At 45.2% G+C, this 26,376-nt stretch overlaps 1 protein-coding gene across 1 annotated transcript in view; it reads right to left on the bottom strand.

Annotated features, from left to right (window-relative positions):
• Positions 1-290: 290 nt before the first annotated feature.
• Positions 291-26,376, bottom strand: part of LOC121582671 (versican core protein-like) — a 34,615-nt gene continuing 8,529 nt past the window's right edge. Inside the window, exons 7-13 of the mRNA XM_045225109.1 lie at positions 7,572-7,685; positions 7,297-7,410; positions 5,072-5,230; positions 4,316-4,398; positions 2,081-2,225; positions 1,601-1,783; positions 291-1,488 (exon numbers count right to left, since the gene is read on the bottom strand). Coding sequence (XP_045081044.1) covers positions 1,241-1,488; positions 1,601-1,783; positions 2,081-2,225; positions 4,316-4,398; positions 5,072-5,230; positions 7,297-7,410; positions 7,572-7,685 — 1,046 coding nt within the window. The 3' untranslated portion in view covers positions 291-1,240. The remainder of the gene's footprint in view (positions 1,489-1,600; positions 1,784-2,080; positions 2,226-4,315; positions 4,399-5,071; positions 5,231-7,296; positions 7,411-7,571; positions 7,686-26,376) is intronic.

Genomic DNA, 26,376 nt, shown 5'->3' on the forward strand with positions numbered 1-26,376 from the left:
TGTTAAATCCACTTCAATCAGTGTAGATGAAGGGGAGGAGAGAGGTTAAAGAAGGATTTTTAAGCCTTGAGACAATTGAGACATGGATTGTGCATGTATGCCATTCAGAGGATGAATGGACAAGACAAAAGATTTAAGTGCCTTTGAACGGGGTATGGTAGTAGGTGCCAGAACTGCAATGCTGCTGGGTTTTTCACACTCAACAGTTTCCCGTGTGTATCAAGAATGGTCCACCACCCAAAGGACATCCAGCCAACTTGACACAACTGTGGGAAGCATTGGAGTCAACATAGGCCAGCATCCGTGTGGAACACTTTCAACACCTTGTAGAGTCCATACCCCGACGAATTGAGGCTGTTCTGAAGGGGGTGGGGGTTATATGAGAACAATCAACTTTTTATCTCACATTCTGTGAGCAGAAAATATGGAATGATTCATATAAACCTTCATAACTTGCTGATGTGATTATGTGAATGCTCATTATTCCAAATAATAAACTATGGTCTCTTTCACTGGAATAATTGCAAACTTGTCACCAGCACACAGGCAGACATTCTAGTAGTGAGCCAAATATCTATTTTATATGCCTTTTCAGTGGATTATTTCTCAGGAAAAAGAAACAGGGTAAAGTGGAAATATTCAGAAAGCACTGGATTGAGATGTGTACCTCTAGAGCAGGAACAGTCAAGCTCTCCTGTTCTAGAGATGGTCATTGTTGCTGTATTAACCATTAAGGCACTGTGTGTCACAGTTGTAGGAAGAATCAGACGTGATCTGGGGTGGATTTCACTAAGTAAGATCAAGATCAAGTTAGCCAGCTAACTTCAAAAAATATTCAGAAACTTTAATTTGTCCTAGTTGAATTTGAAATGGACTCAATACTCTGTGTAACAATGTTTATAAAACCTGTTTATAAATTAGAAAAGTGTTTTTATCAGAGTTAGCTTGCTGATTATGATTATGCCTTGTGAAATACCCCCACGGCCCTATCCAGAGCCATAGCTATACATATTCATAAATAGTTATGAATGTATGTCTATGGGTCTGGCCCTAGCTAGCCCTTTGGATTCGATCTGAGTTGGTCTGGGATTACTACATTACTCAAAATTCCAGAAATCCCGGTTGGAAGGAGGGAGGGAATAAGCAGGAACCAGGATTTCTGGAAAAATTCGGAATTTTGGGAAAGTTACTGGAATTTTGCAACATTATCTGTGCTTTTAAGGACTGACCAGAGATCAGATTAGTGTTGATGTCTCCTCTCTCTCTGGCTCTGTTGCTGCTGGTTACGGCTGCCCTGACGTTTCTGGTTGTAGTTCTTCTGTTGGTCTTGATTGTTTTGATTGTTATATTGTTGGTTTTGATAGTTGTATTGGTGGTTTTGATAGTTGTATTGGTGCTGGTTTTGATTGTTGTGATTGTACTGATTCTGGTTATGATTGTGATTTCCGGTACGTTGCCTAGAAACGAAAGACTTCTGGTAGGTAGCGGCTGAAAAAACAAAAGGAGAGATTGTTAATGTCGTTGGATCAAGGCCCTGATTAGATGGTGTGTGCAGTCAGTTCTGGTAGTCATTGAGACAGCGGAAGTGGACGGTACTCACGGCTCATGCAGGTGATCTTTGGGCTGTCCCATTGGCCGTTGTCACGGCAGCGGATGGTGGGGACATGTCTCTGTATGAAGCCGTTTTTACAGTGGTAACGAACCAGAGTGTTGATCTCATAACGAGGCTTCATAGAACCAAACACACAGGCATCCTTCACTACTGGGGGCTGGCTGCAAGAGACTGGAGGGAGGAGAGAGGACAGGGGTAAGGTGTGTGTGTGTGTGTGTGTGTGTGTGTGTGTGTGTGTGTGTGTGTGTGTGTGTGTGTGTGTGTGTGTGTGTGTGTGTGAGAGTGAGTGAGTGCATGTCAGGGTTGGGATCAATTCCAATTCAATTCCAATCAAATTAGGAAGTACATTGAAATTCCAATTCCAATTCTCTTCAATGATTTTCAATGACAAAATTGAAATTTGGTTTACATTCTGAATTTACTGGAATTTAAATGGAATTGACCCCAACCCTGGTGTGTGTGTGTTACCTGTGCCCTTCTTGCAGGTGAATGTGAGGTGGTAGTTGCAGGGTACATCGTTCCACTGTCCTCCCTCGTGCCAGATCATCACCACACAGTCCTCACCAGACTGGAAGAAACTGTCTGGCTGGTTGGGACGCCAGTGCTCATATTGCTGCAAACAAACAATTACACACTCTCATCATCACCAAAGTTTAGACCTTTTTACTGCACCCACATTCACTAACAGCTAAACAGCACCACATTTACTCTGATAGCTCACACAGCCCTTATTGTATAAGATCATCATTCACAATACACCTCACCTATAAGGTAGTCACCGTATAACACAGGGGAGGAATCTCATTGTAACTTCTTTACCAATCTCATTCATCTCTAGCTACTATAGGGACCAGATGACAATACCTTTTAACAAGCCTATTGGTTTATTACACAAGGTTCCTTTGTTAACCCTGCTATTCTGTGACCTGTCTGAAGATTTACTAACTAAACCGCCTCTAGAGGAAAGAACCCAGTGGAGACTCCTACCGTGACAGAATAGTGCTGAGGTGGTTAGTCTGTGGCTGTAATACACAGAGAGGGCATACTGGGGCGCTATTGCTCCATCTCAGTGAGCCAGACCCATAATCTCTACTGTGAAACTGAACCAGATGTTTAGCTAATCCCGACCACCCTCCACCACCCTCTGGCATGGGGACAGGGGGAATTCTCCCCAACTTTCGCCGCCTCCCCCTTCTCTTCTTTAGGATATTTTTGTTGCAGCGTCCCTGGTCCAAACGGCTACAGCTATGCATTAACGCGTGTTAACTCAAACACACACCCAAACACACACGTACACTTAGAACTGAACAAGGGTGTGTCTTGCAGTACTGAGCGATAACTCCGTTTAAAAAAAACATTGTTTCAACAGTATCATCTGTGTCTCTCTCTTGTGGCTGTGCGCGCACAGCAACACACACACACACACACACACACACACACACACACACACACACACACACACACACACACACACACTGTCCTTACTCCATGTCTCAGCTCACACTTCATACAGAGAAAACAGCTGGACATTCTCTGGAGCTGCGCAGTATGTGTGTGTGTGTGTGTGAGAGTGTGTGATAAGACCATCTGTAACACCCATATCACATCATATCATACACTATGTGGCCAAACGAACATCTCATTCCAAAATCATGGGCATTAATATGGAGTTGGTCCCCCCTTTGCTGCTATAACAACAGCCTCCACTCTTCTGGGAAGGCTTTCCACTAGATGTTGGAACATTGCTGCAGGGACTTGCTTCCATTCAGCCACAAGAGCATTAATGACGTCACGCACTGATGTTGGGCGATTAGGCAGTCGGCGCTCCTATTCATCCCAAAGGTGTTCAATAGGGTTGAGGTCAGGGCTCTGTGCAGGCAAGTCAAGTTCTTCCACAAACTGTTGCTACAAAGTTGGAAGAATGTCATTGTATGCTGTAGCGTTAAGATCACCCTTCACTGGAACTAAGGGGCCTAGCCCGAACCATGAAAAACAGACCCAGACCATTATTCCCCCTACACCAAACTTTACAGTTGGCACTATGCATTGGGGCAGGTAGCGTTCTCCTGGCATCCGCCAAACCCAGATTAGTCTGTTGGAATGCCAGATGGTGAAGCGTGATTCATCACTCCAGAGAACGTGTTTTCCACTGCTCCAGAGTCCAATGGCGGCGACCTTTACACCTCTCCAGCCGACGCATAGCATTGCGCATGGTGATCTTAGGCTTGTATGTGGCTGCTCGACCATGGCAAACCATTTCATGAAGCTCCTGAAGAGCAGTTCTTGTGCCGACGTTACTTCCAGAGGCAGTTTGGAACTCAGTAGTGGGTGTTGCAACCGAGGACAGACGATTTTGAGCTTGTGTGGCCAACCACTTCGCGGCTGAGCCGTTATTGCTCCAAGACGTTTCCACTTCACAGCACTTACAGTTCACAGGGGCAGCTCTAGCAGGGCAGAAATTTGAAGAACTGACTTGTTGGAAAGGTGGCATCCTATGACGGTGCCACGCTGAAAGTCACTCTTCAGTACGGGATATTCTACTGCCAATATTTGTCTATGGAGATTGCATGGCTGTGTGCTCGATGTTATACACTTGTCAGCAACGTGTGTGGCTGAAATAGCCGAATCCACAAATTTGAAGGGGTGTCCACATACTTTGGACCATGTAGTGTATCTAATCAGGGGGATTTTCTCCTGTCTTACCATGATGCTGCCGTCTGTCCAGCGGAAGTCTCTCTCATACATCTTGTCGTTCAGACCGATCCACTGGTAGTCATGGCCCAGACCTGGGTGTGAGAAACAACAGTTTGGCCTGCTTCTGTCTAGCTCTCCAACAGGAAATCACAAAGACATTTTAAGATGTGTGAATCACCAGCTTCCTTGTTCCCAAAGTCTGCTTTGTAAGCCCCAAAACACTGCAAATCACTCCCTCTTTCCCCCTTTCTGGTTGATCAACGTTGTTTCCACGTCAATGTGGAACTTTTAAATTCAATGACATGGTGAAATGTGTTGATTTTACACTGAATTCACGTTAGTTGACAACTCAACAAAATGTAAATCATAACTAGACGTTGAACTGACGTCTGTGCCCAGTGGGTAGTTTGCAGTGTGTGCATGAATGATACAGACCAGAGCAGAGGGGGTACTTACTGTGCAGTAGGTAAGCAGCCCTAGGGTATGGCGTGAGTCCCTCCTACTGTGAACTGTCCCCAATAAACTAGTCAGCAAAACTGGGTCATGTTGTCATGTTGTTACCACAGCCTGAGCTGCATGTTGCACAAACATCAGTCTTTTACAGTTTGTTGTGCAGACTCATCAAAACAGTTTCATTATGGAGACTTGAGTGCTACATATGACACACAATATCTCTATGCCCCATACTCTCTACCCTCTGACCTCTCACCCTAACCTGGACCTGTTACCTGTGACCAATGACAACCTAAGGGAGGCGGGACTTACGGTTGACATACAGCTGCTCCTCCTGTGACAGGACACTGGCTAGGTGGGCTCCTTGGACACGACACTCTCTCTCGGCGGCGTCCCAGGTCCGACGGTGGGTGATGTACTTATAACAATGGCTCTCGAACTTCTGCCAGCCATACTCACACACCTCTGTGTCTGGGGGGAGAGAGAGGCAGAGAGAGGAATCATTGACTATCAGAGGAATCAATGGCTAACAATATCCACAGAGATTAAACAAATTGCACAAAATTAGGGGAGAAGAGAGAGAAACAGAGACATAGAAACAGAGTGAGAGAGTTAAAGAGAGAGAAACTAAAACGAAGGGTGGACTATAAAAGAGAAAGAGCTCCAGCTGGTTTAGAAAGGTCCCCGACTGAATGAGCTCACAGACTCACAGTTGGTGCTCATTATCCTCTTTGGAAACCCTCACAAGTTCCCCTGTTCTCTAGGCCAAACACACACACACACACACACAAGATTGCTCGCTCTCATGCATTCACACACATTGATCCGCCTGTGTAAGTCGAGTATAGAAGAGCATGCTACTGCACTAAGGGACTGTAGCTCCATAGTGAACCCTCTTTGTTAATTTTGGACTTTGCTAGATTTGGTCATGAAGTGTATGTTAGTGGGTCCACAATGCTATGTCAGAACACCATGATCTGGCATGCTGCTGGCTTGGATGAGATGACTATTCACACACATGATTCTCTGGTGAGCTGTTCTAATAGAATTAGTTGCTTAGAGTAGTTTCATTCTTCTAGAAGTTTATTCTGAGTGTTCTACTGTAGAATGTTGAATGGGTTCAATATGTTATGAAAAGCAACACATCATGTGTTGACATAATTTAATGATGAGACACTTGATACAGCGAATGCCAATCTGCAAAAACCACTGTTAACTTCTCGGGTCTGTTTTGCTTGTTTCCCGCAAGTCTTGTTGCTAAGTTCGTTGCTAGGGAATAGCCAGTGTTATTCATATCTTACGGGCTGAATAGGCAGGTCTTTGTGATGTCATCAATTATAACGTCTAGAGAAACATACAAACATTATAAAGGGTTAAAGCAAGACTGGTAGACTGAGAGAGCATGTGGTGTGTGTTAGATAGTGGGTTACGGGGTGGCAGGTGGCCTAGCAGTTAGAGTGCTGGGCAGTAACCCAGAGGTTGACCGCTTGAATCCCTGAGCCGACAAGGTGAAAAATCTGTCGTTCTGCCTCTGAGCAACGCCCCCACAACAACAGTTCCCCGGGAGCCCAATGTGGCAGCCCCGCGCACCTCTCCGATTCAGAGGGGTTGGGTTAAAAGCGGAAGTCAAGTTTCGGCTGGACCTGGAGTGCAATTGACAATAATATTACATTTAATCAAGGCCTCAGGGTACGTCTATCATCAGCAAACTTCAGATCACCTTTATTAACTTATCATACCCCCGTCCCTGGCTACACACGCATGCACATACTTACACACACACGCACATGCTCACACACACACACACACACACACACTAACACACACACACACAATGTCAACGAGCAGCTCTGTACTGGATAAAGAGTTGGTTTGGTCAATGCCAGTGGTTAGTACAGCCTGCATTGATCCAGTTCACCACAGCTGCAACATCTTTCTAATAAAATAATGGACTAATTCTCTCCTTTCTCTCTCTCCTCTGGCCCACTAGCAGCAGAACACAGCTGTGGTTCTCCAGGTGTGGCTGTCAGTGTGTGTGTTTGTTTAGCATGATATTTCTGTATGCACTGTTACAGATACAGTAAGAGGGTGAATGAAGATGTTATTGGGTGTATGTACGTGAGCATGCAGTACAGTATTATTGCTGAGTAAAAGCAGCAGTATTGGGGATGGAGCTGGAACTAATCTAGTGTGCAGCCAACGCCCAGCGTTAGGGGATATCCAGGGAGCAGAGACATGACTCACTGTGTGTGTGTGTGTGTGTGTGTGTGTGGTGGTGTGTGTGTGTGTGTGTGTGTGTGTGTGTGTGAATGCGTATGTGTCTGTGTGTGTGATGCAGCCCTATACACAGCCGTAGTCAACCTTGGACAATGGTTTTCTCAGCCTGATCCAGAGAATGGAGTCTGTCTACTGACTAAATACGACCAAGAGCTGGCAGTTCCACTAGAATAATTTACCACTTTTGTTGGTTGGCTTGAAAGGCTGTCTCTTTTCTGTAAAAGCTTTGATCAAAGCAGCTGCACTGGTGTGTGTGTTACCTTGTTCACAGAGCTGTCCTGCATAGCTGGGCAGACACACACAGCTGAAGGAGTTGACTCCGTCCATACAGGTGGCTCCATTACGACATGGGTTGGACTGGCACTCATCAACATCTACACAAATGACACAGAATATAATATAACTGTGTGTGTGTGTATGTGTGTGTGTGTGTGTGTGTGTGTGTGTGTGTGTGTGTGTGTGTGTGTGTGTGTGTGTGTGTGTGTGTGTGTGTGTGTGTGTGTGTGTGTGTGTGTGTGTGTGCGTATGTGTGTACCTGTCTCGCAGCGCTGTCCGGTGTATCCATGTGCACACACACAGATGCTGGCGTTGCCTCTCTGGTAGCAAGATGCTTCGTTCAGACACACATTCACAGTGCACTGCTGCAGAGCTGAGACAGACACACACATATCATCATCATTATCATCCTCATCATCACAGCAGTTATTAGCATCATCGCAAAGTTAACATCATCGCTGTCATTGTCATCATTATCAGCATTATCAGCATCATCATCATCAATAACACTATTATCATCATCAATAACACTATTATCATCATCAAGAACATTATTATCATCATCAAGAACATTATTATCATCATCAAGAACATTATTATTATCATCAAGAACATTATTATCATCATCAATAACATTATTATCATCATCAAGAACATTATTATTATCATCAAGAACATTATTATCATCATCAACAACATTATATATTATTATTATCATCAAGAACATTATTATCATCATCAATAACATTATTATCATCATCAAGGACATTATTATCATCATCAATAACATTATTATCATCATCAAGAACATTATTATCATCATCAATAACATTATTATTATCATCAAGAACATTATTATCATCATCAACATTCAACAACAACCAATGGCCATGATGACATCATACACCCATCATTAAACACATTGAATAGGCTCTGAGATTTACACCTACGTCTGACATCGACGGTCTGGGCCTCGATGTAGTAGTCAGTTCTTGTTTCAGGCTGATAGGTGGACTGGGGTTCCTCAGGAACAGGGGGGCTGGCCTCCAGCAGAGGAGAACCAATCACACGGTCATTATCCACAAACTCCTCCCCATTAGGCAGGAGGGTCTGGGGGGTCAGGGTCCAGTCAGGGATGGGGCGGGAGAGGCGGGCAGGAGGTGGAGTGGAGGGATGGGCGGGAGGTGGAGTGGAGGGGCGGGCGGGAGGTGGAGTGGAGGGGCGGGCGGGAGGTGGAGTGGAGGGCGGGCGGGAGGTGGAGTGGAGGGGCGGGCGGGAGGTGGAGTGGAGGGGCGGGCGGGAGGTGGAGTGGAGGGGTGTGCAGAAGGTGGAGTGGAGGGCGGGCGGGAGTGGGCGGGCGGGAGGTGGAGTGGAGGGGCGGGCGGGAGGTGGAGTGAAGGGACGGGCAGGAGGTGGAGTGGAGGTGTGTGCAGAAGGTGGAGTGGAGGGGCGGGCGGGAGGTGGAGTGGAGGGGCGGGCGGGAGGTGGAGTGGAGGGGTGTGCAGGGGGTGTGTGTGTTTGGTTCAGGTGCTGTGTGGTCTTCTGATCTGTGGTAGAGTGGCTGGTTTGCTCCTGGTGGTGGGTGGTGGGGAATCTAAGGTGAGAGGGTTGTTTGGTTTGCTCTTTAGTGTGTGTGGAGTGATCTCTATCGTGTGTGGTGTGCTGAGTGGTTTGGTCCTTCCCATGTGTAGGTGAGTATCTGGTCTGATCCTTAGTATGAGTGAAGGGATCTTTATCCTGCGTGGTAGGCTGGAGGGGGTAGTCTCTGTGCTGTGTAGAAGAGTCTGTGTGATGTGCAGTGCGGTCTCCTACAGTCACTCCTCCCTGGGCTGGTCTGGCTCCTGGTCTGGCACCTGGTTCGGGTGGAACAGTCACCTGTCCCTTCACCCCAGGCCCCACCAGGGGCGCCTCAATGGCTCCAGGGCTGCCAGGGCTAGTGTATCTGGGGTCTTCAGGTGGGTACACCTCCTGTGCTGAGCCTTCCTCTTCTGTTGATGTAGAACCCTCAAAGTCTCCCGCCTCGGTCTGTGAGGGAGTGTGTGTGTCCTTGGTGTAAGTGTAGCGTGTGTGAGATGGAGTGTGTGTGACGCTCTCCGCCCCTCCAATCTCTGTCTCGTCCGTGACCACATCTGATTGGCTATCTACGGCTGGGGTGGGCCGGGTATCGTCTGCTGAGCCCTCCTGGGTACGGCCGCCTGACCCCTCCATGTCCTCATATGGGGAGATGCCATCTGGGGAAGTATGGGGGGAACCAGAGGATGAGGCTGAGACTGTGGAAGAGACTGGAGAAGAGACTGGGGAAGAGACTGGGGAAGTGTGTCGGGAAGAAGGGGTTGTTTCTTTGGAGCTCTCTGTCTTTCCTTCTGTCTGTGTCCTCTCTCTGTCCCTATATCTGTCTGTGTCTCTGTCTGAAGTTGTGTCTCTGTCCGTGACTCTGTCTGAAGTAGTGTCTCCGTCTGTGTCTCTGTCTGAAGTTGTGTCTCTGTCTGTGTCTCTATCTGAAGTTGTGTCTCTGTCTGTGTCTCTGTCTGTGTCTGTAGTTGTGTGTCTGTCTGTGTCTGTGTCTGTAGTAGTGGACTCTCTGGTCTCTCCAGTATGAATAGCTCCATAGTCAAAGGGAGTGAGGCTCTTCTCCTCCTCTTCATGATCCATCTCTTCTCCCAGTTCACTGTGGACTGGTGTGGCTGTCTCAAACTGGTCTCCTCTCGCCTCCTGCTCCTTCCCTGGCAGCTCTGGCTCCAGAGTCACCTAAATGAATAAATGAATTAATGAATATTAATTTTCCTGTTGTGTCACTTTATGCAACACATCCCGATGATGCTTTTCTACTTCAATTGTCCTTGAAAAAGAGGCTGAACATATCTCACAAATCCAGACAACCACGGTAAATCTGACCTGGTGTTTCCCGTTGATGAAGCTTAGTGTTGGGGGGAGAGTGATGGGATGGATGCTGTCAGAGTCCTCGCTGCCCTGAATGGCCTCAGTCTGGATGAATGGGAAGGCTGGGATGAGAGCGGACTGGGAATCTCCATTACCCCCTAGAGGCTGGCCAAGGATCTGCAGGATGTGGTCCACTGGAAACACAGGAGCAACACAGGGAGAGGTCAGGGAAGTGGGAAGTGGGATTCTGGAAGTGGGCTGCTAATTTGACTGCTATATAAAATACCAGCCCCTCGGTAGCACGCTTGGACAGCCTCGGGTATACTGTAGGTGCAAGCTGGTGATACTTCTATTTGTCAGTCTCAGACACTTTCATAGGCTTGCAGTATATAGCCTCCATGTTACGGCCCTGCTAAAGACCATAGCAAAGCAGTTGGCTAGGTACTGGCCTGTTTCAGCTGTTTGGAGAACAAGGTGGTTTCTTTATCCTTGAGTGTCCATGTATACAGTGACCATTGAGAGGTTTGGATCCCTCTTGAAATGTACATTTGTGGATCCAAATAAGGGTGTGTGTGTGTGTGTGTGTGTGTGTGTGTGTGTGTGTGTGTGTGCATCAGGACCTGCAGATCCTGCAGATTAAGGTCTACCAGAAACACACCATGGGGAATCCCTCATGCACATTGCTGATAAATTACAGTGGGGGAAAAAAGTATTTAGTCAGCCACCAATTGTGCAAGTTCTCCCACTTAAAAAGATGAGAGAGGCCTGTAATTTTCATCATAGGTACACGTCAACTATGACAGACAAAATGAGAGAAAAAATTCCAGAAAATCACATTGTAGGATTTTTAATGAATTTATTTGCAAATTATGGTGGAAAATAAGTATTTGGTCAATAACAAAAGTTTCTCAATACTTTGTTATATACCCTTTGTTGGCAATGACACAGGTCAAACGTTTTCTGTAAGTCTTCACAAGGTTTTCACACACTGTTGCTGGTATTTTGGCCCATTCCTCCATGCAGATCTCCTCTAGAGCAGTGATGTTTTGGGGCTGTCGCTGGGCAACACGGACTTTCAACTCCCCTCCAAAGATTTTCTATGGGGTTGAGATCTGGAGACTGGCTAGGCCACTCCAGGACCTTGAAATGCTTCTTACGAAGCCACTCCTTCGTTGCCCGGGCGGTGTGTTTGGGATCATTGTCATGCTGAAAGACCCAGCCACGTTTCATCTTCAATGCCCTTGCTGATGGAAGGAGGTTTTCACTCAAAATCTCACGATACATGGCCCCATTCATTCTTTCCTTTACACGGATCAGTCGTCCTGGTCCCTTTGTAGAAAAACAGCCCCAAAGCATGATGTTTCCACCCCCATGCTTCACAGTAGGTATGGTGTTCTTTGGATGCAACTCAGCATTCTTTGTCCTCCAAACACGACGAGTTGAGTTTTTACCAAAAAGTTATATTTTGGTTTCATCTGACCATATGACATTCTCCCAATCCTCTTCTGGATCATCCAAATGCACTCTAGCAAACATCAGACGGGCCTGGACATGTACTGGCTTAATCAGGGGGACACGTCTGGCACTGCAGGATTTGAGTCCCTGGCGGCGTAGTGTGTTACTGATGGTAGGCTTTGTCACTTTGGTCCCAGCTTTCTGCAGGTCATTCAGTAGGTCCTCCCGTGTGGTTCTGGGATTTTTGCTCACCGTTCTTGTGATCATTTTGACCCCACGGGGTGAGATCTTGCGTGGAGCCCCAGATCGAGGGAGATTATCAGTGGTCTTGTATGTCTTCCATTTCCTAATAATTGCTCCCACAGTTGATTTCTTCAAACCAAGCTGCTTACCTATTGCAGATTCAGTCTTCCCAGCCTGGTGCAGGTCTACAATTTTGTTTCTGGTGTCCTTTGACAGCTCTTTGGTCTTGGCCATAGTGGAGTTTGGAGTGTGACTGTTTGAGGTTGTGGACAGGTGTCTTTTATACTGATAACAAGTTCAAACAGGTGCCATTAATACAGGTAACGAGTGGAGGACAGAGGAGCCTCTTAAAGAAGAAGTTACAGGTCTGTGAGAGCCAGAAATCTTGCTTGTTTGTAGGTGACCAAATACTTATTTTCCACCATAATTTGCAAATAAATTCATTAAAAATCCTACAATGTGATTTTCTGGAGAAAAAAAATCTCAATTTGTCTGTCATAGTTGACGTGTACCTATGATGAAAATTACAGGCCTCTCTCATCTTTTTAAGTGGGAGAACTTGCACAATTGGTGGCTGACTAAATACTTTTTTTCCCCACTGTATAATTGTTTCAGCATTGCAATACTATCCACAAAGAGTGAATAGTGTCTGCTGTGTGTTGGCTATGACTGGGTCGATCCGAGCCAGACGTGTTACTGGAACAAGGCAGGTTTGTGTGTCTTCATTAGGTCTTTATGGTACACATGGAACCTATATCGTGGGAACGGGTGCAAGGGGGAAGCACAATCGGATGGTCAGCACTAAACCTGAGGTTAGTTATATCTCTGGGGACAAATAAAAACTGTGACGGGATGGTATAAATAAATCATTTTAATCTACAGTTGAATGTGTGTGTGTCTCTGTCTGTCTGTCTGTCTCTGTTCTCTCTCTCTGTGTGTGTGTGTGTGTGTGTGTGTGTGTGTGTGTGTGTGTGTGTGTGTGTGTGTGTGTGTGTGTGTGTGTGTGTGTGTGTGTGTGTGTGTGTGTGTGTGTGTGTGTGTGTGCCTGCGTGTGTGCGTGCACGCGCATATGTGTGTGCGTAGGTAGCCTAGCGGTTAAGAGCGTTGGGCCAGAAAACGAAAGGTTGCTGGTTCGAATCCCTGAGCCGACTAGATGAAAAATCTGTTGACGTGCCCTTGAGCAAGTCACTTAACCCTAATTGCTCCTGTAAGTCCCTCTGGATAAGAGCGTCTAATACATGACTTACAGTTTTTTACAATCACTTTGGCACTAATTTCAGAACCTTGACGTCATTTTTCAAAACTCTAGACACAAAACTCACAACCAATGATCAAAATGCACATTTTTCAAAACTCTAACACTTTTTTCAATTGCTTGGATACAATACACATAAAACTAAGATCATTTGTTCATTTAACAAAAGTCACCTGTTCAATATGACACAACTTAACATCAAAGTACTACTATTTCAAAAGGCAATTCACACATTACATTTCAGATGAGTGTCTATTCATTTCATTACAATTATCCAACTATCAATTGATACAACTGCTCAAAATGATAAGTAACTGTTGCATTGCTCTTAATGCATAGTTGTATGGAAACAGACAAACAATATTCCATGTTTAGATCATGAAAGTTTCAAAGTAACGAGATTCATTGTCACAAATTAGCATGGCGCATGAACCAATTAGACTACATTATCTATGGATGTAATATTTCATCATCATTCTTTATCAGACACCGTTTCTATGGTCCCCTTGTAACCTTCCTTGATGAGCTCGATCAGGCCTGTAGAGCTGGTGGCGTGACCTATGTCATTGTGTGGGATAATGTCAGGTTCCACCATGCTCATATGGTGCAAGCATGGTTTCAGGCCCATGCACAATTTACCACCCTGTATTTACCCCCATACTCTCCTTTCCTTAACCCGATTGAGGAATTTTTTCTCCACATGGAGATGGAAGGTTTATGATAGGCGCCCTCATGAACAAGTCACTCTTCTCCAGGCCATGGATGACGCATGCAATGACATCACGGCAGACCAGTGTCAGGCCTGGATTCGCCATGGCCAAAGGTTTTTTCCAAGATGTTTGGCTAATGAAAACATCCATTGTGATGTAGATGAGAACCTGTGGCCAAAACCACAAGACAGAGTTGATGAAAATGTAGAAGTACTGTAATCACTCCTATGTTTTGCTTTTTACAGTACAAGCAAGCAAGTTGAGGAACACTGCATTTGATGTTTTACAGTACTGTATTGTTTTTCATCAATATATTTCAGATTTTGTTCAATGATTCCACTGTGTCGGTAGTATTCTCTCTACTACTGCAGTACTTTTACAGGGATGTATTTACATGTAGTACCATAATGAAACATGTATCACCTATTTTGTACTACAATATTTAATGATCGTACGAACAATGACACAGTGAAACTATCGGTTGCTTGTGTGTGGGTGATCTAAATTAACGTTTCATTGGTATTTCACAATAAATTTGTTTTTTGAACCAATGATTGTGCAAGTGCAAGATTTCTTTAAAGATGTGAATGCACAATGCAATGTTTTGAACATTGGACAGCCTGTGTTACAAGTGATGACCGTTTTGAGTTTTGTGTCTAGAGTTTTGAAAAATGACGTCAAGGTTCTGAAATTAGTGCCAAAGTGATTGTAAAAAACTGTAAATGTAAATATAAATGTGTGTGTGTGCATGCATCAGACTTACCCATCTTAATAAAAACCACTCCCAACCTAAAGAGGTGTCCCTTTGTGACCCTGAGTCAAAAGCATCTACTATATGTGAAACAGGAAGTTTGAACCATAATACTAAATATTTCAATTTCTCAATTTCCTCTAGTGTAGAAATAGTGGGACTATAACCCACTTAGGAACTGAGCTCTTATTGAGTTATTGGGTGAACTGTATCTAACTTACTGGATCCAATATACAATATGCACCTTTAATTATGAACAATAGCCATTCATAAATGTTATGGCTTGGATGGGGGTAGGGGAGCGGGGTGGATTCACACATCACAGGGGAAAGGGGGATGAAGGGAGTAATTAGTTGACCATGATTACATTGCTGATTGATTTAAGAGGCCATTTGACCTCAGGGTCGTGTGTGTGTGTTTCAAGTTTAAGTTTCAAGTTTTATTAGTCGTATGCACGTGGTATACACCGGCCAACGAAATGCTTAGGCCTACTTGCAGTATGTGTGTGTGTGTGTGTGTGTGTGTATGTGTGAGTGTGTGTGTGTGTGAGTGTGTGAGTGTGTGAGTGTGTGAGTGTTTGTGTGTTTGTGTGAGTGTGTGAGTGTGTGAGTGTTTGTGTGTGTGAGTGTGTGTGAGTGTTTGTGTGTTTGTGTGTGAGTGTGTGTGTGTGCGTGAGTGTGTGTGTGTGTGTGTGTGTGTGCGTGCGTGTGTGTGTGTGTGTACGTGTGTGAGTGTGTGTGTGTGTGTGAGTGTGTGTGTGTGTGTGTGTGTGTGTGTGTGTGTGTGAGTGTGTGCGTGTGTGTGTGTGTGAGAGTGTGAGTGTGTGTGTGTGAGTGTGTGCACGTATGTGAGTGTGTGTGTGTGTGTGAGTGTGTGTGTGTGAGTGAGTGTGTGTATGTGTGAGTGTGTGTGTGTGTGTGTGAGTGTGTGTGTCTGAGAGTGTCTTTCTCTTTTTCTCTCTCTCTTTCTTTCTGAGAAGTTCCTGGACGACCAAGATAAAGACCAAAACATTTTTTAATGTTTGTCCACATCTGTTTGTGCAGAATCTGCGGATGTGTTTGCATGTAAACTGGTGCTGCCAGCTTGCTTGTAAATGGACAGGGGTGATAATGATACAACTTCTCTATTAAAACAAGACAACAAACAGCTAGAAAGCATCCAGAGCTCATCCTCGTCAAGCCCCACATTTCCTCAAGGCATCACTGCAAGCAGGCACGCACGCACACAGCTAAATGAGGTCAGCCCTGAATCTGAAAAAGCTCCCACAGATCCTGAACTCCAACAGCAGCCAAGGCTTACTGACATGACAGATCTCAGAGACCCCTCGTAAATGTGTCTTGGGTGGAAATCTGGAGACTAATATATTATGGAGATGTATCAGGTCAGTTTAGGTCACAGTTGTCCAGCAGTAGCCTGGTTTAAGAGTGGTCACTGTGTCCTTCCTGTCCATGCCACACACACTCTTTAACAGTGTGTCCTGTATACTCTCTTTCCATGTGATATCTCTCTCTCTCTCTCTCTCTCTCTCTCTCTCTCTCTCTCTCTCTCTCTCTCTCTCTCTCTCTCTCTCTCTCTCTCTCTCTCTCTCTCTCTCTCTCTCTCTCTCTCTCTCTCTCTCTCTCTCTCTCTCTCTCTCTCTCTCTCTCTCTCTCTCTCTCTCTCTCTCTCTCTCTCTATCTGTCTCTCTCTCTGACCAGTCTGTCTGCCTACAGAGCATCAATAGAAGCAGGCCACTGTGGGTACAGAGTACAGAGTCAATCAGCACACAGTCACCCACAGAGACTCAGAATGTTAGAGTACACAACAGAAGTTATTATAGTCATTTCACAACAAGAGGGCTGAGACTGCATAGTTTGGTGATATACAGTTTTTCTCGATTGCTAAGACACATTTCTTGAAAGCTGCTCTCCTTTTCTCTTAACTGTGAACACAAAACCCAATTTTCAAGCTACATTCACAAAACCTCAGACTCTTCTTGCAAAACCAAACTTTCACCTCAAAACAGTTCAATCTGTGCTCAAAACTGAACTATGTTGTCAAATCGTGCCCCGAGTCAATCAAAATAAAAAACACTACTGAACAGTCACTAAACACTACGTAGAAAAATAGAAAACACAATGCTCAGGACATGAAGCTGGAGAAATAAATGTTTATTGTTCACTGTAGGCTAAATGCATGTTGCAAAACAAAAAAAACTGTGCATTTAGCACTTGTACAAAAAGACAAAACAGAAATATTGTGCATTTACATGTAGCACTTGTAAAAACAAACAGAAATCTTATGCGTTTGCCGCTTGTGTACAGTAAGCCCATGTAAAAATAAAGTACAAAAATATACAAATAAGTGCATTACTCAGCCACAGCATCATGTCTCCGTACTGGGTCAGGCCACAGGACTTCATCCACATCACAGGCCACATTTTGTCTGGCCAGGCAACGGGGAAAAAACCCCTGGCATGCCGTATCCAGGCTTGGCATGCCTCCACACCTATGTCACCACAGGCAAGTCCCATGGCTTGCAGGAGATTTACCCTGGTGTAAGGTTGGCGTTCATATACCTTCCACCGCCATGAGGAGAATAATTCCTCAATGGGGTTTAGGAAAGGGGAGTACGGTGGAAGGCAAAGATTGATAAAACTTTGGTTCATATTGTACCACTCTCTAACCTGGAGGGCTCTGTGAAAACTCACATTGTCCCAAACAACAACATAGATGGGATGCTCATCCTGCTGCCCTAACAAAGCATCTCGCATGTGATTGAGGAAAATGAGGAGCTGGTGAGTGTTGTAGGGCCCCAGGTTGGCATGATGGTGGACAACCCCATGATTGCTGATGGCAGCACATAATGTGACATTGCCACCACGCTGCCCAGGAACACCAACAATGGCCCGATGGCCAATCACATTACGGCCTCTCCTTCTCCTTTTGGTGAGATTAAACCCAGCTTCATCCATGTAGATGTATTGATGGGGTCTTTCCATTGCATCCAGTTGAAAAACCCTCTGTAGAAATATATATAGTTTTGTAAGTGATACGGAAAAAGTGATTTAGGCCACTACAGTAAATCACTACTTAGAGTAATCAACATTGAATGTGTCTGGATATATGCCAACCTGTACATACTGGAATCTTTGCTCTTTGACTCTGTCTGAGTTGCGATCAAAGGGCACTCTGTATAGCTGTTTCATGCGCAGTCTGTTGCGCTTGAGGACACGATCAACAGTAGAGAGGCTGACACTGTTGATACCCTCAAAATGTAAATGGTCCTCAATGATCTTCTGCTGAATTTCGCTCAGTTTAATGGCATTTTTCTTACGGACCATATCAACAATTAGGGTCTCTTGGTGTGGGGAGAACATACCTGTCCTCCCACCCCCATGTGGCAGTCTTTCAATTCTACAAAAAGAGAACATGGAGTTACAAAAAATATACATGGAATACTAGGCCTACAAACAGTTAGACCAACCCTCCATTACAATACTACAGTACATTGGTACAGTGATGTATACTGTGGTACAGTATATAGTATGTCATACAGTAATTGCTGTCAACATTTACATACTGTACTATAATGTCAAAAAAAGGTAATTACCTGTTCTCTTCTCTAAATCTTCGGATTATGGTGGACACAGTGAATCTACTGATGTTTGGTTGTACCCTTTGTCCAGCCTCCCTCATGCTCATACCATGGACAAGAACATGGTCAATCACAGTAGCTCTGATTTCATCAGATATTACTGTTCTTTGTCTTCGCTGACCACCTCGACCACCTCGACCTCCTCTCACACGAACTCTTCCTCTCAGATTTCTATCCATTGTAGGGCCTCACAAACCAGTGCTCTCTGAACTGGCTTACTGTATATGTTCCCTCACATCATTAGCCACAAGTGTGATCAATTTTGAGTTGTTGTGTTCAAGTGGTGATACCTGTGCTCTAATTGTGTTTGACTTTTGTCACATGTGCTCACCATTATGCAGCACGGGTGCATCACAATGAAAATGTGTTGGCAAGTTGTGTCTAAACAGGTGAAAAGTGCTTATGGTTTTGCCAAAAGAGTGATTGATTCAATCAGTGGGTTCAGGCAACTGAGCATTTAGTTCAGACAATAGGGTTTAGTGTTTTAGCAATTGAGAAAAACTGTAATCATGAGGAAAATCCCTCTAAACAGCGGTGTTACAGTACGTCCACATACATACTGAGATAGCAGTCCTGAGATAAGAGTTAGGCTAGTTGTGAATTACATTAAACAACATTAGGTTTATCTCCACACCTTGTCACTAGAGTCAACAGTAAACTCTCACCTGATTGGTTCTTGTCATGCACGTTGACAATGATGAGGTGGAAGGGTGGTTTGGTGGGAGACGCCTCATGAGGGCTGCCCACCGATTGGTCCACGCTGTATGATTCCGTGGCTTCTGGTATGCTGTGGGTTGTTGTTCTAGAGCTCTGGCCCTCGTCCTCCTTGTAGACCACAGCAGGCTTTTGTCCTGTCACTCTGTCCCCGCCTGGTTGGCCCTGCTCTGGGGTGACCGACCCTGGACGTCCTGGGTAACTTGGTTGTCCTGGACGTGAGGGGTCTGATCCCATCCCTGTCCCGGCCATGAAGCCCTGTGTAGGAGTCACTACTACCCTGTCCTTCTCCTCACTTGCCCCATCACTACTGCTCCCCTCCCCACTCCCACTGCTCTCCCCTCTGCCTGAGCCTGTCTGAGTCTCTCCCTCTCCCACATGGTCTCCCCCCTGGTTGATGTCGAGGTGGGGGTGGGTGGGCTGGAAGCGGGTGGTGGGGAGAGGTGGCAGCTGCAGGGGGAACAGGGTATCACCCCTGCTTGGGACTGACTCTACCTTGGTTAGGTCTGGGCCAAAGTCATCCACATCATACTCAGGGAACAGAGTGGTACCAACAGAGGAGTCGGTCTTTCTGTCTGCAGTTCTGTCTCCTGTAGTTTTTTCTTTGTCTGTTGTCTTGTGGTCAGTGGTGTGATGTTTGTGTTTGGTGGTGTGTGTTCTGTCTGTAACTGTGTGATGTCTGTCTGTGCCTGTATAAGCTGTATCATGTGGTCCACCTGTAGCCTGACTTCTGTCTTGGTCTGCAGTAGTTTGGTGTGGTCTTTCTGTGTGGTGAGGTTTCTCTGTAACTGTGTGAGCTCTGTCTGTAACTGTGTGGTCAGTTCTGGCTGTGTGAGTTGGGTCTGTAAGGTTTGGTCTGCCTGTGTGGTTGGTAGCATGAGGTTTCTCTGTAACTGTGTGAGCTCTGTCTGTAACTGTGTGGTCAGTTCTGGCTGTGTGAGTTGGGTCTGTAAGGTTTGGTCTGCCTGTGTGGTTGGTAGCATGAGGTTTCTCTGTAACTGTGTGAGCTCTGTCTGTAACTGTGTGGTCAGTTCTGGCTGTGTGAGTTGGGTCTGTAAGGTTTGGTCTGCCTGTATGGTTGGTAGCATGAGGTTTCTCTGTAACTGTGTCTGTCCTGCGAGCGTCTGTGGTCGTCACAGGTCCAGGAGTGGTGATCTCTGGTTCCTTACCTGCAGAGACAGAGAGATGTGAGATGTTTAGCTCTGGTCACAACACTTTTAACAGGAACATATACCCCCACCTGAGATAACAGTCAAAGTACAGTAATGTACTCAAAGGTATAGAGAGAAAGAGGGGGGGGGTCAGATGTTCCAGATGAACCATGGGGGTCAGATGTTCGATGCTGTGCCTTAGTAAATAAAAAACTAACAAGAATCACAACTTTAACAGAGAATGCTAAACATGATTTTGTCAGAATCAGAACGGTGTCAGCTCACAGCAACAGGCTGTAAATGGAAATCCAACCCAGAGTTTGATTTTTAAAGAGAGACGTCAGCCGTCAAGAATAAACCAGGGAAAGCGTCAGTGCCAGTGGTGTCAGTCTGTCAGGATAATAACCCCCTCTGTATAATTGCCAGGAGGTCTGTATTTTTAGACAGCATGGTGTCTGAACTGTGTTAAAACTGGTTGTTTTAGGACAACAGTAAACCTCCAACCTCCATGCGCGCGGAAACACACACACACACCCATTTGGCTTCACATAACCTGCTATGTTTCAACACTGGAGCACATCTTGAGCCAACATGTTAGCCCTCTCTCTTTTCTTCCTGTATACAATAGCCTATAACCCTAACCCAAAGTCTTTACATTGTCTGCCCATATAATCCACCCACAGGCTGTCTGTGTAAACCACAGAGAAATATGAGTTTGGCATCAAACAACATCTGTGGATCTCCAGTAAATCTTTACCATAAGAGGAAAAGGGAAGGCAAGGCCTTACATACACACAAACACACACACAAACACAAGCACACACACACACACACACAAACAAAAGCAGACACACACAGGTCTTTTATAACGTGCTAGCTTGTCTCATGGGCAGCTGACGTACGTTAACCTTACTGACACACGGTAATGACATAATTAAGTTTAATGTACAGTACAATTTCTACATTGTAGAATAATAGTGAATACATCCAAACTATGAAATAACACAAATGGAATCATGTAGTAACTAAAAAAGTATAAAACAAAATATATTTTACATTTGAGATCCTTCAAAGTAGCCACCATTTGCCTTGATGACAGCTTTGCACACTCTTGGTATTCTCTCAACCAGCTTCAACTGGAATGATTTTCCAACAGTCTTGAAGGAGTTCTACATATGCTGAGCACTTGTTGGCTGCTTTTCCTTCACTCTGCAGTTCAACTCATCCCAAACCATCTCTAAATGGGTTGAGGTCGGGTGATTGTGGAGGCCAGGTCATCTGATGCAGCGTTCCATCACTCTCCTTCTTGGTCAAATAGCCCTTACACAGCCTGGAGGTGTGTTGGGTCATTGTCCTGTTGAAAAGCAAATGATATTCCCACTAAGCGCAAACCAGATGGGATGGCGTATCGCTGCAGAATGCTGTGGTAGCCATGCTGGTTAAGGGTGCCTAAATAAATCACAGACATTGTCACCAGCAAAGCACCCCCACACCATCACACCTCCTCCTCCATGCTTCACGGTGGGAAGCACACATGCGGAGATTATCCATTCACCTACTCTGCGTCTCACAAAGACACGGCAGTTGGAACCAAAAATCTCAAATTTGGACACATCAGACCAAAGGACAGATTTCCACCGGTCTAATGTCCATTGCTCATGTTTCTTGGCCCAAGCAAGTCTCTTCTCCTTATTGGTGTCCTTTAGTAGTGGTTTCTTTGCAGCAATCCGACCATGATCCGGCCAGTTAACTCTAATGAACTTATCCTCTGCAGCAGAGGTAACTCTGGGTCTTCCTTTCCTGTGGCGGTCCTCATGAGAGCCAGTTTCATCATAGCGCTTGATGGTTTTTGCGACTGTACTTGAAGAAACGTTCAAAGTTCTTGATATTTTCTGTACTGACTGACCTTCATGTCTTAAAGTAATGATGGACTGTTGTTTCTCTTTGCTTATTTGAGCTGTTCTTGCCATAATATGGACTTGGTCTTTTACCAAATAGGGCTATCTTCATTAAGAAGGAAATAAATTCCACAAATGAACTTTTAAGAAGGCACACCTGTTAATTGAAATGTATCCCAGGTGACTACCTCATGAAGCTGGTTGAGAGAATGCCAAGAGTGTGCAAAGCTGTCATCAAGGCAAAGGGTAGCTACTTTGAAGAAACTTCAAATATAAATATATTTGGATTTGTTTAACACTTTTCTGTTTACTACCTGATTCCATATGTGTTATTTCATTGCTTTGATGTCTTCACTATTATTCTACAATGTCGAAAATAGTAAAAATAAAGAAAATCCCTGGAATGAGTAGGTGTGTCCAAACTTTTGACTGGTTCTGTATATATTCCATTTCAACACCCCACCTCCTCTCAAAATGTTGAGGCCATGTATAGATGAAGGAGCTGGGATCCTCCCCCCTTACCCCTTCTCTCCCCCTTTTTCTCTATCCCTCTCTTTCTCACTCGTTCACTCCCTCTCTCCATTGCTTTATCTTCCTCTCCACCCCCCACCCCCCCTCTCTCTCTCTCTCTCTTTGTGACTGTTGGAGGCGTTTATAGCTTGCAGGACTCTGAGCAAAGACACTCAGGGGAGTTAGTTAGCCTGCTCACTCACACTGTGAGGGGACCTGGACAGTCCAGCTCCTGCTCCTGCTCAGCTCCAGCCCAGGTCTGATGTCATGTGTTTGGCTGGGCAAGGCCATCTGGTTGGATGGGCTGCAGTCTGTCCCCTGTCCCTATAGCCATGTCACATCCACTGTGCATGAGGCAGCTCACATATACTGTACGTTTTGAGCTGTATAAATCAGTACCACACTGTCAGAGACCTTACTGTTTCAGGTTTTACATGTTAATTATGTTATGGATTTCATTTTCTGGTATTTTAGAAACCAGTAGATTGCAACATAATATTTGGTTTCTGGAAAAAGAGGATTGCAAGTGTGTAAATCTATTCTGATCATGATGATGATGATGATGATGATGATGATGATGATGATAATGATAATGATACTCTTGGGCAAGTAAGACTTGCGTTGCTCGCTTTCTTTCTCAGACTCTCTTTCCCTCCTCTTTCGCTTTCTCTCTCGTTACACTCTCTCTCTGGGCAGGGGCCAGCTGTAGTGCATTAGGGACCTGTCCTGTTTCTGTCTTAGAGAGCATGAGTTGGGTTTTCCCCTCGTATAAAACACACAGCCCCATAAATGTGAGGAACAGGAGAGAGGTAGAGTTAAACAGAGCCCTATTTCTCTGCAGAACCCATCCACCTTGCAACACCACACTATAAACTGCTTGAGTTCCTAACTGTAACTGGGTCTCTGCTGTGACCCAACTACAGCTTTTAAAGTTTTCTAGTGACCCACCAAATCAGAGCCATGTTTCGAGCCAGGATCCATTCTTAAGCCCTGACCCTTAAAGAATGGGCCTTAACCAACCATGTTGGAGACACTGGGCTAAATCAGCCGTGGAGTTGGAGACTGTAAGGTAGAGATAGGATGAAGCGTTAGGGGAGGTTGCAGACTGCAGTATGGCAGGGAGGCAGGGAGAGGAAGGGGAGGTTGGAGACTTGGAGACTGCAGTAAGGCAGAAGAATGGGAGGTAGGAGACTGCAGCCAACAGCAAGGCAAGTAGAGGAGGGAGAGGTTGCAGACTGCATACAGTGGGGAGAACAAGTATTTGATACACTGCCGATTTTGCAGGTTTTCCTACTTACAAAGCATGTAGAGGTCTGTAATTTTTATCATAGGTACACTTCAACTGTGAGAGACGGAATCTAAAACAAAAATCCAGAAAATCACAATGTATGATTTTTAAGTAATTAATTTGCATTTTATTGCATGACATAAGTATTTGATACATCAGAAAAGCAGAACTTAATATTTGGTACAGAAACCTTTGTTTGCAATTACAGAGATCATACGTTTCCTGTAGGTCTTGACCAGGTTTGCACACACTGCAGCAGGGATTTTGGCCCACTCCTCCATACAGACCTTCTCCAGATCCTTCAGGTTTCGGGGGCTGTCGCTGGGCAATACGGACTTTCAGCTCCCTCCAAAGATTTTCTATTGGGTTCAGGTCTGGAGACTGGCAAGGCCACTCCAGGACCTTGAGATGCTTCTTACGGAGCCACTCCTTAGTTGCCCTGGCTGTGTGTTTCGGGTCGTTGTCATGCTGGAAGACCAAGCCACGACCCATCTTCAATGCTCTTACTGAGGGAAGGAGGTTGTTGGCCAAGATCTCGCGATACATGGCCCCATCCATCCTCCCCTCAATAAGGTGCAGTCATCCTGTCCCCTTTCCAGAAAAGAATCCCCAAAGAATGATGTTTCATCCTCCATGCTTCACGGTTGGGATGGTGTTCTTGGGGTTGTATTCATCCTTCTTCTTCCTCCAAACACGGCGAGTGGAGTTTAGACCAAAAAGCTCTATTTTTGTCTCATCAGACCACATGACCTTCTCCCATTCCTCCTCTGGATCATCCAGATGGTCATTGGCAAACTTCAGACGGGCCTGGACATGCGTTGGCTTGAGCAGGGGGACCTTGCGTGTGCTGCAGGATTTTAATCCATGACGGCGTAGTGTGTTACTAATGGTTTTCTTTGAGACTGTGGTCCCAGCTCTCTTCAGGTCATTGACCAGGTCCTGCCGTGTAGTTCTGGGCTGATCCCTCACCTTCCTCATGATCATTGATGCCCCACGAGGTGAGATCTTGCATGGAGCCCCAGACCGAGGGGTGATTGACTGTCATCTTGAACTTCTTCCATGTTCTAAAAATTGCGCCAACAGTTGTTGCCTTCTCACCAAGCTGCTTGCCTATTGTCCTGTAGCCCATCCCAGCCTTGTCCAGGTCTACAATTTTATCCCTGATGTCCTTACACAGCTCTCTGGTCTTGGCCATTGTGGAGAGGTTGGAGTCTGTTTGATTGAGTGTGTGGACAGGTGTCTTTTATACAGGTAACGAGTTCAAACAGGTGCAGTTAATACAGGTAATGAGTGGAGAACAGGAGGGCTTCTTAAAGAAAAACTAACAGGTCTGTGAGAGTCGGAATTCTTACTGGTTGGTAGGTGATCAAATACTTATGTCATGCAATAAAATGCAAATTAATTACTTAAAAATCATACAATGTGATTTTTTGGATTTTTGTTTTAGATTCTGTCTCTCACAGTTGAAGTGTACCTATGATAAAAATTACAGACCTCTACATGCTTTGTAAGTAGGAAAACCTGCAAAATCGGCAGTGTATCACATACTTGTTCTCCCCACTGTATAAGGTAGAGAGAGGATGGAGAGGTTGGAGACTGCAGTAAGGTAGAGAGAGGATGGAGAGGTTGGAGACTGCAGTAAGGTTGAGAGAGGATGGAGAGGTTGGAGACTCCAGTATGGTAGAGAGAGGATGGAGAGGTTGGAGACTGCAGTAAGGTAGAGAGAGGATGGAGAGGTTGGAGACTCCAGTATGGTAGAGAGAGGATGGAGAGGTTGCAGACTGCAGACCACATTAAGGTTGATAGAGGATGGAGAGGTTGGAGACTGCAGACCAAAGTAAGGTAGATAGAGGAAGAGTGCAGTAATGCAGGGAGAAGAATGTGATATTGGTTAGAGACCAATAGACATAAGGCAGGGAGTATGAGGTGATACAGTAAGGCTGGGAGTATGGGGTGATACAGTAAGGCTGGGAGTATAGGGTGATACAGTAAGGCTGGGAGTATGGGGTGATACAGTAAGGCTGGGAGTATGGGGTGATACAGTAAGGCTGGGAGTATAGGGTGATACAGTAAGGCTGGGAGTATGGGGTGATACAGTAAGGCTGGGAGTATGGGGTGATACAGTAAGGCTGGGAGTATAGGGTGATACAGTAAGGCTGGGAGTATAGGGTGATACAGTAAGGCTGGGAGTATGGGGTGATACATTAAGGCTGGGAGTATGGGGTGATACATTAAGGCTGGGAGTATGGGGTGATACAGTAAGGCTGGGAGTATGGGGTGATACAGTAAGGCTGGGAGTATGGGGTGATACAGTAAGGCTGGGAGTATGGGGTGATACAGTAAGACTGGGAGTATGGGGTGATACAGTAAGGCTGGGAGTATGGGGTGATACAGTACAGTGCCTTGCAAAAGTATTCATTCCCCTTGGCGTTTTTCCTATTTTGTTGCATTACAACCTGTAATTGAAATGGATTTTTATTTGGATTTCATGTAATGGACATACACAAAATAGTCCAAATTGGTGAAGTGAAATGAAAAAAATAACTGGTTTCTAAGAAATAAATAATGGAAAA

Source organism: Coregonus clupeaformis, chromosome 15 (assembly GCF_020615455.1).
Source record: "Coregonus clupeaformis isolate EN_2021a chromosome 15, ASM2061545v1, whole genome shotgun sequence".
Classification (NCBI taxonomy): Eukaryota; Metazoa; Chordata; class Actinopteri; order Salmoniformes; family Salmonidae; genus Coregonus; species Coregonus clupeaformis.